General features: G+C 37.1%; 1 protein-coding gene across 2 annotated transcripts in view; it reads right to left on the bottom strand.

Moving 5' to 3' along the window:
- Focad (focadhesin) overlaps nucleotides 1-17,863 on the bottom strand; it is a 283,866-nt gene that overhangs the window by 6,085 nt on the left and 259,918 nt on the right. Inside the window, exons 36-41 of one of the 2 annotated variants that reach the window (XM_026397575.2) lie at nucleotides 10,400-10,528; nucleotides 9,444-9,559; nucleotides 6,848-7,108; nucleotides 5,848-5,937; nucleotides 1,956-2,133; nucleotides 240-337 (exon numbers count right to left, since the gene is read on the bottom strand). In XM_026397575.2, coding sequence (XP_026253360.2) covers nucleotides 240-337; nucleotides 1,956-2,133; nucleotides 5,848-5,937; nucleotides 6,848-7,108; nucleotides 9,444-9,559; nucleotides 10,400-10,528 — 872 coding nt within the window. Of the gene's footprint in view, nucleotides 1-239; nucleotides 338-1,955; nucleotides 2,134-5,847; nucleotides 5,938-6,847; nucleotides 7,109-9,443; nucleotides 9,560-10,399; nucleotides 10,531-17,863 lie in introns of those variants that run through there. The other variant, XM_077797050.1, reaches the window with a different exon arrangement.

Raw genomic sequence — 17,863 nt, 5'->3', positions numbered from 1 at the left:
GTGTTCTTTTCATGATGCGTTGCTATGACACAGGCGCCTAACAAGGGGGTGCACTAATCATGGACTGGAATCTCCAAAGCTGTGAGCCAAAATAAACCTTTTCTCTTTATAAGTTGATTACCTCAGGTATTTATTAGAATAACAGAAAGCTGACCAAGACACAGCAACATATTCCTGTTTTGAGAGAGAGAATCTAAGTTCCAGGTTTTAATGAAACTACAAACTCCTCTAGGTTGTACCTCATCGAGAGCCACATTCTGAATAGGTGTTGACTGGTAAGCAACATTTCTGATATAACCCATCAGTTCCAAGAGCCACTCCATTCTCTTCAATACACCTGAAACAAAAAGAATTTTTTAATGGGACCATGATTTTGCTTTGAAATGTAAAACAGATCAGAAATAACAATCACAACTAAAGCAAAACATTTTGTAAAAATCCCATTAAACAGTTTTAAGGTCTGAGACTTGTGATTTCCTGTGAAAGAATTGGTACTGTTCTTACTGGATAACTATATTTTGGGTCCAAAAGTAAATCTGTTCTTCAAATATCCTTGCCACTAATATAAAATGAATTTATTGGAACTTCTCTCTCAACATTAAACACACTAAGAGAAATCTGGTATGCCAACTACTCAGTAATGTTGAATCACAGGTAATTAGTTATTTTTATAGATCTGCTTTGCTTAAGTGGTCCAAATTTGTGCCCAAATCACAAAGGAACCCTATCCCAAAGACATAAAATAAATAAATAAATAAAAACCAGCCATTGTGTGGTAACTGGAGAACAAACATTGGCATAAATATTGATTTTTGTCCTTTAATTTTTTTTTAACATAAGGATTCCCAGGACAGTAAAAACTATATAGAAAGGTTTTCAAACTTCAGAGAATACGAGGAATATGTGAATTACATTTGAGAGTTGGCTAGTTAGAACCAAAGACAACATCAAATTATTTCATTTTATTGTAACCATCTCCCTCCTTATTTGGAAACACTTGCTAGATTTCTTCCTGATAAATATTCTTTTGGTTTATAACAAACAAACAAACAAAAGATAAAAAACCCCACTCAGATTCTCATCCCAGGTTCATCTCTCAGTGGGCACGCACTAATACAGATATGGGAAAACTGTCTCAACTGCCAAAGAGGAGGATGAATCAAAATTTCTTATATAGTCTTGGAGAATCTTCCAATCAAGTTTGTCAGGTTTTCCCTCAAACCAAAAAGATATAAAGGACAGATAGGGAAAATGAGCACCTGAACCTGAGTAAGTTTCCTGGGATCACAAGGGCTTCCCAGCCACATCTGACCCACTTATACCAGGTGCCATTCTGAATCTGAATACAGTAGGGGGAAATGATAAGCATGTGATCAGAAAGACTGTAGGAGCCATAGGCAAGCTCCCTTTTCAGGTGATTATTAAAGTACAAGGTCTGATATGGCCTAAAACTTGCAACATGAGGTTCATGAGCAGAACTTCAAGCTTGCAACTGTGTGTAGCAGGACCAGATTTTATTTTTTAAACCCTTAGGAAATTCTACAGGATAATTATGTAATTTCTTTTTCTGTTTTCCTTTTTGACCATTCAGAAATGACCATTCAAAAGCCATTTTCATGATTCATCAGGTAGAATCAATCTACATCTTGTATGTTTTCAAAACTGAGTAAAATTGACAGAAGCAACCTGGTACACTTGTGTGTATCCTTGAGAGTCTTAAGGGCCAAATACAATAAAAAAATACTCAAAAGAACTCATTTCTATCTCTAAGAAGTAGACATTGTGAGCTATAACTACTCATTTCCATTCAAGTCACTCTTCATTTGGGCTAATAAGGCCTAACCTGTGCCAAGAAGCACTAAGCTAGTTTTTATGTTGAGAAAACAAGTACAACTTAAAAGGGAGAGCAGGCAGTTCTATTTCTGTCCCTGCTGTTCGCCAGGGGCTAGCCTCACCTGTGTTGGCATGGTTCACAATCCGTGCCTGGTATAAGCTGTGCAGAATCATCCAAGCCAGTGACTCTTTTTCGTGGTATTGCAGAGCAACACTGAGCATATCAGTGAGGCTCATCAAGGGGAACCGTCCTTGAGAGATTAAGTACAGCTTGACAAAGACAGCCTTTTCCATGTTGCTCTGTAAAACAGCAAATTGTTCAGTCACTATTAAATTAACTGAAGTGGCTACAGAACCTCAGGGCAAGGGCAAAACAGAAAAAGAGAGTTTGATGCTATTATCACAAATCCTAAAACTGCTCATTTCCTGCAGCCTGTGACCTATCTGCCTGTATGCTGTATTAAAATGCACATACAACAAAAGGTTGTAAGGTTACCTCCTGTTCCTTCATAAAAGCCATGAATGTATTCAGTGGTTAATAGGTAATATTTAGTAAATATACACAATAATAATAAAATGAAAACTAGTAAATACACTACTTATCATGTGCCAAGCACCATTCTAAGCAATTAACATGTATTAATTCTGCAGTTTTTAAAATTTGGTACACAGACCTCTCCCAAGACCCTTTAAAAGGTTCTGTGAGGTTAAAACTATTTTAATAATTACATTAGACTGTATTAGTATTCATTGTATTTTTCACTGCCATTTGTAATTTTTTTTAAAAGCCAGTTTCATTTAAAATATCCTTGTAAACAGTAAAAATTATTAGTTTCATTAAATTCTGGCCCTTGAGTATACATATTTTTAATATTCTATGTGACAAGCTGGGAAATATGCATAAGGAACTTCACTGATGGTCGTCTCAACAAAAAACACTTGTAAGACTGAATTGTGAGTTAAATAAAATAGCCAGTCTTCTCATGGAACAATGTTTACTTGAAAGAATGATGGAAAAACTATGGTTATTCAAATTGGGTATTTAATAGATTATTTTATTAAAAATTGGAGGAAATAAGCCTGTCACTTCAAGGAAAGTACCTGACAGAATTTATTGCCAATGATAAAATCTGCATTTCCTAATGAAAATTAGATTTTTAGAAAATTTGTATCTGATACTATGAGCTTGGCAGCTTCCCAATATGTAAAAGGCCTTTCTGATGAGATTGCTGGGGATGTTAACAAATATGATGTTTTGATATTGTATAATGAAATGTATCAACATTTGGAAGGTCTTCAAAGCTCAGTGATCCAACATTTTCCAAATGACCGATGTATGATATTACAAAATCATGTATGCATAAAAGACCGGAAGTGCAAGGCAGACAGACCAATGGATTTTAATCTGAATTTCATTGATGTGATTCTGGACTCCACACTGCAACTAACCTTTAAGAAACTATAAGGAGCCAGGCACAGTGGCGCATGCCTGTAATCCCAGCAGCTTGGGAGGCTGAGGCAGGAGGATCACAAGTTCAAAGCCAGCCTCAGCAACTTAGCGAGACACCAAGCAACTCAGGGAGACCCTGTCTGTAAATAAAATATAAAAAGGGCTGGGGGTATGGCTCAGTGATTAAGTGCTCCTGAATTCAATCCCCGATACAAAAAAAAAAAAGCATATAAGGAATTGTCTATTAACACACTCTTCCTCTTTCCACACACATCTGTATGAGGTTGGAATTTCTTCACGTACTTCATTAAAACCAAATCACCAGATTGAATGAAGAAGCAGTAATGAGATGCCAGCTATCTTCTGAGTCAGACTTTAAAGAAATTTCTGAAAATGGTAAACAAGGCCACTTTTTTCACTACTTTATATATGTCTTAGAAAATACTTTTAATCATTTGAGTTAAGATGTAAGGAGCATTAGGACTGGGGATATAGCTCAGTTGGTAGAGTTCTTGCCTCCCATGCACAAGGCCCCCAATCACCAGCACCAAGAAAAAAAAAAAAAATGTAAAGGGCAATATTCGTATTTTTCCTAGTTTTAATTTCTAAAAGTAAATATTAACTGATATCACCTATATAATAAAATCTCTTTGGAGTCCCCAATAATTTTTAAGACAGTAAAGTGTTCCTGAGACCACAATATTTGATAACTGCTATATTAACCATTTAGTTCACATAAGAATGTTCTGCAGTAGATTACAATTATTCTTTTGCACATGAAGAAACTGAAACACAGAGGTTAGGTAACTTGCTGACGGTCCCAAAGCTAGTCATGGTGGCACAGTAAGCCTTGGAACCCAAGGACTCCTGCTCTTTTGCTGCTACCTCTTACTTCTATTCTTTTCAGAAATGAACAAAAACTCTGACCTCAGTGGAGAAGACTAATTCTTTGGAGGACATCAGAATGCTATTTAGTATGTTCTAGTGACAATATTCTGAATGATATTTAAGAAACTCAAGTGAGTAATATAGCAACATTTAGCTCTAGGTATCAAGAAGAAAATTATATGCTCCATTTCCAACTACATTTAATAAATTTAATAATAATTAATTACATAAATGTAATAATTATGCATAATAAATAATTACAGAGTTCTTACCTTGGGTCAGGCACTATTCCAAGTGCTTGACATGGATTAAGTCATTGACTCTCCAAACAACCCTAAGAGGAGGTGCTATGATCTCCCTTTTATAGATGGGGAAACTAAGGCAAACAGAGTTTATGAAATTTAAATGTCACATGGCTAATAAACTGCAGAGCTGGATTTCACATTGGAACAGGTAGGGTCCCCAGTCCATCCTCTTTACCATTTCCCTTTACTGCTTCCCTTTGTTTAAAACAAGCTAATTTGGGCTGGGGCTGCGACTCAGTGGTAAAGCCATTGCCTAGCACGTGTGAGGAACTGGGTTCAATCCTCAGCACCACATAAATAAATAAAGTTATTGTGTTCATCTACAACTAAAAACAAAACAAAAATAAAACAAGCTGGTTTCCAAAATGCTGATATTTGAAATACTTTATCCTAGTGGTTCTCAACCTTAGGAAATACCAGAACCACATAGGGAGACTACTAAAGCACAGACTCTTAGGTACCACCTCCAAATCTCTGACATAGTCAGTCTGAAGTAGGACTTGAGGATTCACAATCTAAATAGTTACCAGGCAGTGCTGATATCACTCAACCAGGGGACATAATTTGAGAACCATGGTACAAAAAAATTTTTATACCATTTTTATGGTACAAAAATCAAGAATCCAACTGAATAAGCAAATCTGTCATAAAGGGAAATAAATGTTGAGATGACCACTAGCTCTTGGGGAAGGGAAGCTCATGGCAGGCATTTGCTGTATGCAAGGTTACATTCAAATAAGTATACGCTAGTTGGGATGTACTTATGCCCCCCCCCCCCAAAAAAGATCATTGTTTATCTACAACTCAATTTAGGAAAATATATATATTTTTTGCTAAGTTTGGTAACTTTATTGATATTCTGTGTTCATTCATCATTTGCCTAGGGCTACTCATAAATGATTGTGTGTCTGAGCTAATAGTGCTTGTTTAATCAACTATGTTTCTGCATTCTAAAAGGACAGCATCAGGTGTCAGAAGAGAAATTTGAGAACAGAACTACTTATTCATGGCTTCCATGCACTACAAAGTTCTTTGATCAGAATATACTCATTCTTGTGGGTATTATATTGAAGAGGTTGCCAGGTACTTATTCTTTCCCATAGGTGATGCAAAATGTTCTTGACAAAAATAGAAGAAATTGAATGAAAATGTTATTCATCCATCTACCCATTCATACAACATGATTTAAGTGCCAATCACACCAATGGATTGGACAGTAGATTCCATAGTGGCACAGAAAGACAGCTTCCTGAAATTAACCAGGAACAAGTATGAAACAAAACTAGCCTCAGCCAAAGGACACTCTAATCAATTCTTAAATTTCTACTTCAACAATGAAAAAAATATACATATTGATATATTCATTATTACCTGAGTAATCTGGGAGATACGATTGGCATCTTCATCTGTCATTTCTGAGAGGCATTTTGCTATACTAATATACAGTTCTAGATCATTTCTCTGGTGAAAACAAACAAACAAATAAAATCTCAAGCATGTCAAAATACAATGTAAAACAAGAATAACAAAAGGTCTATTTTTCAGGTTCTGACAAATTATTAGATTTATCACCATGAACAACAGCTGATGAGGTCTGAATTTTAACCAAACCAAAATATATAGCCAGTTTTTATCATTTAAAGAACTTTTTAAATTTTACTTTGTGTGTTTGTTTGGCTGTACTATTTTTTTTTTCTTTATCAGAATCCATTGTTCCAGCTAGGCACAGTGACTCACGTCTGTAATCCCAGTGACTCAGGAGGCTGGGGCAAGAGGATCGTGAATTCAAAGCCAGTCTCAGCAAAAGCAAGGCGCTGAGCAACTCAGTGAGACCCTGTCTCTAAATAAAATATAAAACAGGGCGGGGAGTGTGGCTCAGTGGCCGAATGCCCCTGATTCAATCCCTAGTACCCCCCAAAAAAGAATTCCATTGTTCCAAGATTTTTTAACTGCTTTGTAAAACTTCAAAGACCCGTTGGAGTAGGGAAAGGCTAATATTAAATTATTTGGTAAAAACAGTATATTGGACAATATGCCCCAGGACTCTCCAGATGTAAAATGTAAGGATTTCTGAGTTTTGCTTGTCTTCTACAGGCATGTGGTAAAAAAAAAAAAAAAAAAAAACCTAGCAACAAATTTCCTGGTACAGCACTGCTTAAGCTGCTTCTAAGCTGGCTTGAAACTTTGGTTCTAAATATTCAACCTCAACTTAGCTCTTTGGAATCAAACGCGCTCCTAGTGAAGAATGTGGTTATTTCTTGCTAGCCTTCCCACCCACATTCTTAAAACATACAACTCCCTCCTTTGCCAAAAAGGCTTTAAAGAAGCCCAAACATAAATTGTCAGGAATGTAAATATTTTTGTTCCTTACCCGAATCTTATTTGGCAGAAGGTCAAAAATTTTCCCAGTAGCTTCACGGAGCAGACTCCAGAGGTGGTGGGCAGGGCTGGGCAGTTTCATGGCCTGACTCAGACCCTGCAAGGCACTCGGGCATAACTCAGGACTGCAAAGTGGGGAAGCTGCTTTAAAAACTGCCACCATTAAGTTTTCAACAAAACCCAGGAGCTGTTCATCAGAGACGTGTTTTATCCACAAAGGCACAGACACCAGGAGGTATTTCTTGATATCCATCTAGAAGTAAATCAGAAGAGGTCAGATGTAAACAGGTAAGCCTGGGCTTGCAGTGCTGGAAACCTCTGGGTCATCCCTGTGTCTGAGGACAGATCAAGAGATAAAAGGGTTCCTTAGCTCTCTCTCCCTCACTTTCCCACAGCTTCATGGACCAGCTGGTCATCAGTGCATGTAACTTTGGCTGCGGCAGTTCCTTCTGATTTGGGGTGACTGTGGTGGATATGTGCTATCTGCCAGTCCATCTGTGGAAGGCTCGGCTGAAACCTTAGATCTTTTTAGAGGGAAATAAAAAGCTACTTCTGAAAGTACATGACAGTCGCTATTTAGTTTTAAAAGGCCACATTCTCCAGCAAGACAAGCTTCTGAAGATGAAAAGCTATCTGCTGGAAACAACAGAAGCATCTGATATTGCTAATTTCTTCTTCTGAGGGAAAAACAGGGAAGCAATAAGGAGAGCAGCACACCAGGGCCACTTCTGACTCAAGAACCACTAGCGGAGCATGTGGACCTGACCATAACAATTCAGCTCACAACAGCACTGCTCTGTCACGTGACAAAGACTTTAATAAGTGCAATAAAGGGGCAGCAAGGCTAAGAGGAGTGGCCTAAAAATATAGCGTCTGTCAACAAAACTAGTAGCTTTTCAGAAAGATCAGTGTAGTTGACATGAGTTTTCTGAGGAGCTCATTGTAAAGAATATGCCATCTCAGATCATTTTATAAAAAACATATTCAAAAATAATGTTAATTAACAAAGATAAAAAAGACCCATAAACAAAGACAATGCAAAGAGCTACATAGATCTAAAACAGAAATGGAAAGATTACTAATTGCCAGAAAAATTTCTGAGGTCAACAAAATGCTGTTAGAGATATACCTGATTCAAAGGGAAACAAGAGTTAATAGTATAGAGCTTTGGAGTCAGTTAGATATTGTTCTCCCTTTTATTAGCTATGCAAACTTTGCTAGATTTCCACTTGTCTCAGTTTAAAATTAAAATATATTTCTCAGAAAGAAAATAAGCCAGACAATTGTATGATTCTTTTCTAAATAATTTCTAAAATTTATGTTAAATCTAAATTTATATAAAAGTTCTCTTAAAGAGGAAAAGCTTTAAGAGACGGCAGATCTGTGGTGGCCTGAGCCTGAGGTTGGGAATGGGACTGACTAAAATTAGACACAATGGAACTTGTGTTGAGGGAGGGAGGTGTTCTTGGAGATGATTGAAAACCTATAAAGGAACTAAAACTCACCAACATTTACACTTAAATGGCCATCTTTAGGGCATATAAATTATGACTCATTAAAGCCATTTTTTTTTAAAATTGCCAAAGTTGTAGAGATTACATCTGATGTCTGCAAGTACTCAGTGCTAACAGGTACCAAGTACACAGCAAGTCTCAATGACAGCTAAATGGAAGTCACTTGGAGTAGGCAGGGTAGATACAGACCTCAATAAAGTGCACCTTTAATTAAAGGGAACTAAGAGGAGTAGGAAAGGCCAGGAAACCAAAAACAATGTAGAATGGGGACTAAAGCCAAAAGACTGAGGAAATAAGAGGGCATTGCACTAAAGAACTAAAGCCTCCTAGAACAGAAGAATAGGCTACATTCAGAGAAATTCAAAGATAAAGATTACTTATTTATACAACTGAAAAGCCTCTAAGGAATCTGGAATTTTTTTTTCTCCTAGCTTGAAGTGAATTCAAAACAAAACATCTTTGCTAACTTCCCATCTTTAAATACTATTACTCTATTCTTCCCGTCTACCTTGATCTGTACCTGGAAGGTGCTAACCTCTCTATCACAGATACCAGGCTGGGTCGCTTTCTCCACAGCACTAGGTTCATGCTCAACACCCCAGCAGAAGGGTCAGACTCTCTCCACCTATACTCTCCTACTACTAACCAAATCCTACCAACTCTTTGAGGTTCACCTTCTTTGCTGCCTCCTCTGGGAAAGAGACGAGTCTGGTGCAGGTATCTTTGCTTTTTCTTACTAACTACAGACAAGACAATGCGTATCAAACAAATAAAACTAGATTCAAATAACTCCACAACTTCCTAGTTGTATGATCTGGAGAAAGGAACCTTAATACCTCTGGCCATCATTTTCCCCTTTTTGTAATAAAAAGTAGCTAAACCATGAATGGTAGCGACAATAGAGGAGTCCTGAATCATATTATTTTCCAATCTGTGGGCCAGCTACTATCAAGCCCTGTTTTTATAAAGTCCCATTGGTTCACTCTTGACTCTGAGAACACATCCCCAAATGAAAGCTAATCTCCAAAAATCAGTTTATTGTCCTGCCAGCCAATGCCCTTAATTACTACATACACTCAGACTGTGGATCAGTGGTGGCATCACCCACAAACCCAACAGTGCGGCTGCATTCTGGGATGACTGTGCCTGAGTCACCATAATTTCAAGGCAGAGTTGCTGTATCTCTTCCCCTGAAAGAGAAGAAAAAAAGAATTTCTGTAATTTAGTTGCTTTGTTGACTCGTTTTCAGGCTTTCATGTCTAAATTAAAGAATTTGCTAAGTGAAAGAATTCTGCAGTAACAGAACTTGAGTAAACCAGAAGGCATTTCAAGAGACCCTGTTGGTGATGAGGTGAAGAATGTGACCAGTGGTGTTGCAGTCCCAAGTTTGGGGACTGGCAAGGGCAGTTTCTCTTCTATCTAGAGAAACCTAAATGTTCAAACACTACCAAAAATAGGAGAAAATTCTAGCTAAAAATAATTCCACCCTGGTCTTTCCCTCTGCTCCACCTTGTGTTCAGCACAAACCTATCTGTGTCTAGAACTGCTTATAGATACAGCCACTGTCTCTACTGACCAGATCTTTTTTTGTACTCTGATTGCTCCCAACCAAACCTTTTCTCCTTTTTCTGAGGATTTAGTTGAAATAATATAGCATATTTTTAGTATTGTATATAAAAGCAGGAGAGGGACAAAGAGAATGGAGGGGGAATGGAATAGGAAAGACAGTAGAATAAATTGGACATTACTATCCTATGTGCATATATGAATACATGACCAATACAATTCTTTATCATGCACAACCAGAATAATGGGAAGTTATATATGTATAATATGTCAAAATACACTGTCATATATAACTAATAAGAAGAAAAAAATGATGGAATTAAAAAAGAAAGAAAGGGTCACAAGATCCCAAAGTCCATCAGTTACTACCACTTGTGACAAAAAAAAAAAAAAAAAATCTGTTTTCCCACTCAGGTCAGATACTAAAAGCAAATTCTGAAGACCTAAAAAGACTTGCTACTTACCAAAGTTCAGTCTCATAAGTGGAGAAAGGAGCGCAGCCCAGTTTGCAGGAGGATACTGGTAGCTTTCTCCAACAGTTGCTATGGGTTTCATCACTACTTTGAGAAGGGAAGGAGGCACAGCTTCAGGACCTGTAAAGAAAAAAAATAATAAAACACCTTCATAGCATCGTGAGTACAGAAAATCACTACTTTCTCTTCTTTTAGTTTCAAAGGATTTAGTATCACCACGTATTCAATAGTGGTCAAGCCCCTCAAATCTGTGCTCCAAATTTCAACCTCATTTGCCACAAACTCTTACTCCCTTTCCTCTTCCTGCTTTTGTCTTTAATCTTTCCCTCTTGTCTGGATAAGAATATTCTACTCTTTTGTTTTTAACTTAGCTTTCTTCCACACTCTGATGTCTTTTTAGTTAGTTTTTAAAAAGAACGACTTACTCTATATTACTACCTCATTGCTTACTTGCGCCTCACTGCCCCTCAGCAGATGATGCCAAATATTATGAACTGATTTTCCTACAAGTGCACACCCATGATAAACTTTCATTTGTAAATTAGGCACAGTAAGAGGTTAACGACAACAAACAACAAAATAGAACAATGATAACAATATACTGTAATAAAACATGTGAATATGGTCTTGCTCTCAAACCTTCTTACTATAGTGTATGTAATTTAGTTGCTTTGTTGACTCATTTTCAGTCCTTTCTTCTTGGTGAGTGTGAAATGCTACTTAAAGGAAGTGCTGTAAGGCTCCTCTTTGGCACATCCAAAGAGAACATCACTGCTCTTTCACTTTGGGGATTGGTGTGATTCGAATATGTTTCCCAAAATTCTTGTGCTGCAAACATAATCCCCAAACTGTAGAATCTTGGGGAGGTGGTTAATGGGATCTGAGGATGTGGCTCTTTTATAAAAGTGAGCTGTTGCTGGCAAGCTTGCTCTGTCTCATCATGCATCAAGAAGATGCTCACCAGGGTCAGCATCATGTTCTTGGAATTCCCAGCCTGCAGAATTGGGAACTAAACTTCTATTTTTAATAACTTACTGACTCAGGTAAGCAAATGGACTAAGACAGGGTTATTATTAAGTAAAACAGAGTTGTCTGAACACAAGCACTGCAATACCATTTTAGTGGAACCAATCATTTATCCAGCTATAAAGCAACTAAAAGATGGGTAGCATATATAGCATGGATAAGCTGGACAACATTATGATTCATGTACTAGGTAGGACAGAGTGGGACAACATGAAATTACATCATGCTACTCAGAATGGTGCACTATTTAAAATTTATGAGTTGTTTATTGCTGGGATTTTCTGTTTTCTGCTTTTGGACTGTAGTTGACTGTGGGTAACTGAAAATGCAGAAAACAAATCCACAGGCAAATGGAAACTACTATGTATGTATGTACACACACACACACATACTTACACATACACCATGGAATATTGTTCAGAATTGGAAAGGAAACCCTATCACATACTACAATATGAGTGAACTTAAGTATGTTATGCTAAATGAAATCAGCCAGTCACAAATAGACAAATCCTGTGTGATTCTAGGCATCTAAAAAAAGTCACATTCATAGATAAATAAAGTAAAACTGTGGTTGAGGAGAGGGATAGGGAGATATTGTTCACTGGGTATAATTTTAGTTTTTAAAATGATTAAACGGGTAAAATTTATGGTTCTTTTATCACAACTTTTAAAAGCAGTTGCATATTCGGAAATAAGTTTTTTTTTTTTTGTCTCCCGCCCCGTTTTCTGTTTTCCTTCTGGCATTCAAGGCAATCTCTATCAAACACTAGCTATTCACAAGCTAAAGGAAGAAAGGTTTCAAAGACCACATATGACAAAGAATATAGTCTTTAAAAATATAATTTTTAAAAGTCACTTAACCGAAATAATTGTAGCCCAACAGCAAGAAACAAAAGTAAACACCAAGGAGAGGGAAAAACTTGACACTCTGAGGGAACAGGTAACAACACCCAAAATGATCAGTTATCAAAGCTTAGAAGATGGACGGAGGTGACAGTTGTACAATAATGTGAACATAATGTAACAAAATTCTATACTTAACGACTAAGAACACATATGAATCAAACAACAAAGTCCCAAAATATATAAACACTGATAAAATAAAAGGGAAACTGTGTTTTACAATAAATAGTTGGAAACTTCAAAGTGCTACTTTCAATAATAGATGGAATATTTAAATAAAAGAAAAGGATATAGAGGACCCAACCAGCACTATAAACTAAAGAGATCTAGTAGTCATGCAACACTAAACACCATCAGAATACACATTTGTCTGAAGCACAGATGGGATCTTCTCCCAGACTGACCACATGTCAAACCACAAGTTTCAATAAATTTAAAAAGACTGAGATCATACCAAGAATTTTCACTAACCTCAATAGAATAAAACTAGCAATCAGTAACATTTCCAGGAAAACTGGAAATTTCACAAATATATGGGAAGTAAAAAATATACTCTTCAGCAATAAATGTAAGAAGAAATCACGCAAGAGTTAGAGAATACTGTGAGACAAATGAAAATGAAAACACAAAATAGAAAAACTTATGAGATGCTGCAAAAGCAGTGCTGAGAAGGATTTCTAGTGATAAATGCCTAAATTATAAAAGCAGAAAGAAATCAATATCCTAATTTATACCTCAAGGAACTAGGAAAAGAAGAGCAAATAGACTGAAAGTTAGCAGAGAAAGGAAATAGTGAAATTTAGAGTGAAGATAATGTAATATAGAACAGAAAAACAATTAGAACCAACGAAACAAAAAATTGGATCTTAGGAAAGAGCAACAAGACTGACGATCCTGGGGCTGAGGCTGGGGCTCAGTGGTGGAACACTTGCCTAGCATGTGTGCGGCACCAGTTTCAATCTTCAGCACCACATAAAAATAAATAAATGAAAGTACTGTGTTCAACTACAACTAAAAAAAAAGTTTTAAACTGATAAAGCTTATGATAGATTGAGAAAGAATAAAAATTGGGGCTGGGGATGTGGCTCAAGCGGTAGTGCGCTTGCCTGTCATGCGCGGGGCACTGGGTTCAATCCTCAGCACCACATAAAATAAAATAAAGATGTTGTGTCCACCGAAAACTGAAAAATAAATATTAAAAAATTCTCTCTCTCTCTCTCTCTCTCTCTCTCTCTCTCTCTAAAAAATGATAATAATATAAAAACAGAAATGAAACTGGAGCTATTTCTACTGACCTTATAAAAACAAAAAGCATGATAAAAGAATGCCATTAAAAAAAAAGAATACAAGTAAAAGTAAATGTTAGGGAAAAAGACACACTCATATATTGCTGGTAGGACTACAAATTAGTGCAACCACTCTGGAAAGCAGTGTGGAGATTTCTCAGAAAACTTGGAATGGAACACCATGTACCCAGTTATCCCATTTCTCAGCATATACCCAAAGGACTTAAAAATCAGCATACTATAGTGACGCAGCCACATCGTTGTTTATAGCAGCTCAATAGCTAAACTATGGAACCAACCTAGGTGCCCTTTAAAAGATGAATGAATAAAGAAAATGTGAAATATATACATAACTCAGCCATGAAAAGAATGATGATTTTGTAAATTCTCAGATTATTCAGATTTCAAAAGATGCTAAAACTAAAGTGTCTTATTGTCAAAAAAAATGCCATGAAAAACTGTATGCCTAAGCTGGATTCAAGATGGTAAATTAGAGGAAGGCTGCATTTACAGCTGCTCATGGCCTGGGATTCACGCAGCAGGAATTCAAGCAGCTTCTCAGCAAGGTGGATAAAACCAAGAGACTGAAACTCAATATCAGACAGTTGGAGTTTTTAGAGACTCAAGAAACTCAGGTGCCTTGAACAAAGAACAAGAAAAAGTACATTGGAGCTAAGTTAGTTGCTGCAGCAACAGCAACAATGGCACTGGTTTACTACAGAGGGGAGGGATGATTCACAGAAACACAACAGACAAATTTGGTGTGTACACACACACACACACACACACACACACACACCCCTTGCCTGGTAAAACAGAAAAGCAGCCTGAACTTTGCTCATCTAGAGGCTGCACGGCAAACTGGCATTTGAAAAGGGCTCTGTTTCTCAATTAGCAAGTGGAGAGCTGAGGCAGGAGCCATCATGAGAGGCCATGCTTCAGCTTGCTGCTGTGGGAGTCTGGAGATCATAACAAAAACTACCACACCACCCTGGCAACTGCCTACTGTGTGGCCTAGGTTGTACTTAGTAGGGCCTGAGTGGAATGTGCACAGAGAAGATTCTCCTCCATGGATTCAAGTCAGAGACATACAAAGAAGGGATATAACTCGCTTTCCTTTGGAGTCTTGTGGCTCAAATGACCAGCTGAAGAGGGTCAGAAAACTGAGCAGACAGGTATGGATGTATTCAGGGAATAAGTCTGGGTATTCCATATTCACGGGCAGTGGAATGTGTGAGACCTGCGGAGGGCTGGCTCCCCTGCTCCTTGAGTATAATTCCTGGGATGGATGCTCCCAAGTTCCAAACTCAAGGCAGAGATCAGCATTTTCCTGGGCCTAAAGGTGCATTGATCTAATCTAGTCTTTCCAGAGTGGATACCACCTAACAAAATCCATAAGGACTGATTAGAGATAAGCCCAGCCATGAGAACTCCCCACTTAGAACTCTGCAGCAGACCCACCCCAGGACTGCATCATTCTGGGCTCTCTGGACAAAACTCTGATCAACAATACTTCCCATTCTATCCTACCTTATAGGACAGTGAGAAGGGAAAGGTGAAAGCTGTCTCACTCAGCTCCAGTATTAGACCAGTACAGTTAGCAGCCTGGTTAGCAACACAAAAAGAGGAAAGGTTTCACAACCCCCAGTCCTTATTCATTCCTTCTTGGTATATAGCACCCAAGAAAAAAATGGAAAGAAGGATGGTCGGGCATGGTCAGTGATTATCCTCCCTAGTCAACAGTTTTGACAACCTCAGTGGAGATAATTCTTTCATTTTTTGCTAAGAATCTTTTTTCCTTTCTCCCCGTCCCCCCCTTTTTTTGGTGTTTTTGCTGGGTTGAGTGTTACATAGATATTAATACATGTGTTCCCCCCCATTTTTAGCATTTTTAATGATTGTTATTTGTCTTCTCTTTTGAAGGTTAGGGTTTCTTGTTTCTTTATTTTGATTTGGTGTTGGTTTTGTTTGTTTCTTTTTCTCTCCTTGCATCTCTCCTTTTTAAATTTTTTTTTTCTCCTTTATAGCCATTGTTTGCTACATTTCATCTACTTCCTTTCTTTTCACATTTTGAACATTCTAAATTTTTACCTTTCTATCACATTTTCTTTTTCCTTAATGAACTGTATGTTTAGCATCTTTAAAACTATTTGGTTTTTACAACTCCTGTCCTCACCATTCATAGTCATATAGTGAATGGCATAGTTCACACCTTTTGTCTATTTTTTTGCCAGATTTAGTTCATGGCTATTTGCTGATTTTGCTTTCAGCAATAACTAATCCCACCACTCCTGCATTTGTGGTAATTAGTGTTGTAGATGGTACAGTAGGCACCAGGTATTTATTTTAATGCTATATATTGTTTACTAATATTGTTGCTATTGTTTGTTTCCTCCCTTTCTGTGAGGTGCTGGGAACCTACAAGGACACTACAGATTCACAAGGTAGAGACCTGCTGCTGAACAAAACACAGTCAAGAGACAATGCACCTTGTTCCACACACAAATTAACCATCTCAAATTTCAATAATAACACAAAGAACAGAAAAGACAAAAATGCAAAACTAATGATCAGTCCCAAGTAAGAATGGATACAGGGGCCTGCAGGTGCCACTCATGGACATCCACTCTAAAGCAAGAGCAGAATTAACAAAGAGGCTGTGGACACTATACCTATGAAAGGATTCTCAATCTAGATCATTCCCATGCCCCTTTAGAATATACAGAGTTGTTAAGTGAAGAAGAACAATCACAGAGGTGTATCCCCACACATCCTGCTGTATACAACACAACCACCATTATCTACAAGGAGGAGCACACTCTTTTGATCTATAGGAAAAGTGAAATCCTCAAGCTTAATATACACTGAATATACACTTAATATACACTGTATTGAAATACACAAATCCTCACCAAAGAACTAGCAGAGAAATTATACTACAAATCCCATTAGAAATATACTGAAAAGTTCACAATAACCTGATATCCCAGAACACTTTGGTAAGAGAAGACTGTGCCCCACAAAGGCTCACACATAAGAGAGGAAGAAAAATTCTCTCAAGGCTCCAACATATACATCTCAACGGATACATAAAACCCAACACAGGAATACAAGAAATATGAAAAACTAAGCTAGCATGATACCTCCTAAAGTTCAAAATTCATCAGTAACTCACTTCAAATATACTAAAGTGGAGAAAATGCCAGATAAAGAATTTTTAAAAAATGATTAGAAAAATGGTTAACAAATACCAAGAGAATACAGAAAAACAACTGAATGAATTAAAGAAGTCAGTATAAGATATGAATGAGAAATTCAATAGGAGATGCAGATACTGAAAAAGACCGAAACAGAAATCTTGGCAATAAAACAATAAATCAAATATAATGTTTGGCTGAAAGTCTCTCTAACAGAGTAGACAATGCTGAGCACAGAATCTCAGAGCTGGTAGACAGAGTGGTCAGTCTGGAGCATTGAGACAGTGTTAAAGAAAAGAAAATAAAGGAACATGTCCATAATATGGAACACTTTCAAATTCATTCTATGAAGCCTGTATCACACTCATATCAAAACCAGATAAGGACACATCAAGGAAAGAAAACTATAGACCAAAATCCCCAATGAACTTAGATGCAAAAATCCTTAATGAAATATTTGCAAATCATATTCAACAACATATGAAGAAGATTGCACATTATGACCAAGTGGGTTTTTTCCCAGGTGGCAAGGATAGTTTAAAATAGGCAAATCAATAAATATAATTCACCACATAAATAGAATTAGGAACAAAAATCACAGTCATCTCAATAGATGCAGAGAAAGCCTTCAACAAAATTCAGCACCTATTCATGATAAAAGCACTAAAGAAACTAGGAATGGAAGGAATTTACCTCATCTAAAAGGCTATAGATGGGTTGGGGTTGTGGCTCAGCAGCAGAGCGCTCTGCCTTGCACGTGTGAGACTCCGGGTTCGAATCTCAACACCACATAAAAATAAATAAATAAAATAAAGGTATTGTGTCCAATTACAACTAAAAAAAAATATTTTTTTTAAAAAAAGGCTACAGATGATAAACCCAAAGCCAACATCATAGTGAATGGGTAACAACTGAAAGCATTTCCTTTAAAATTCAAAACAAGATGAGGATGTCTTCTCTTACCACTCCTATTCAATAGTGTACTAGAAATTATAGAAAAAAAGAGAAAGATTATAGAAAACAGAGAGAGAGTAGACAAG

This window comes from Urocitellus parryii, chromosome 4, assembly GCF_045843805.1.
Source record: "Urocitellus parryii isolate mUroPar1 chromosome 4, mUroPar1.hap1, whole genome shotgun sequence".
NCBI lineage: Eukaryota > Metazoa > Chordata > Mammalia > Rodentia > Sciuridae > Urocitellus > Urocitellus parryii.
Note: the sequence above shows the minus strand (reverse complement) of the source record. Positions and strands in the feature narration are given on the sequence as shown.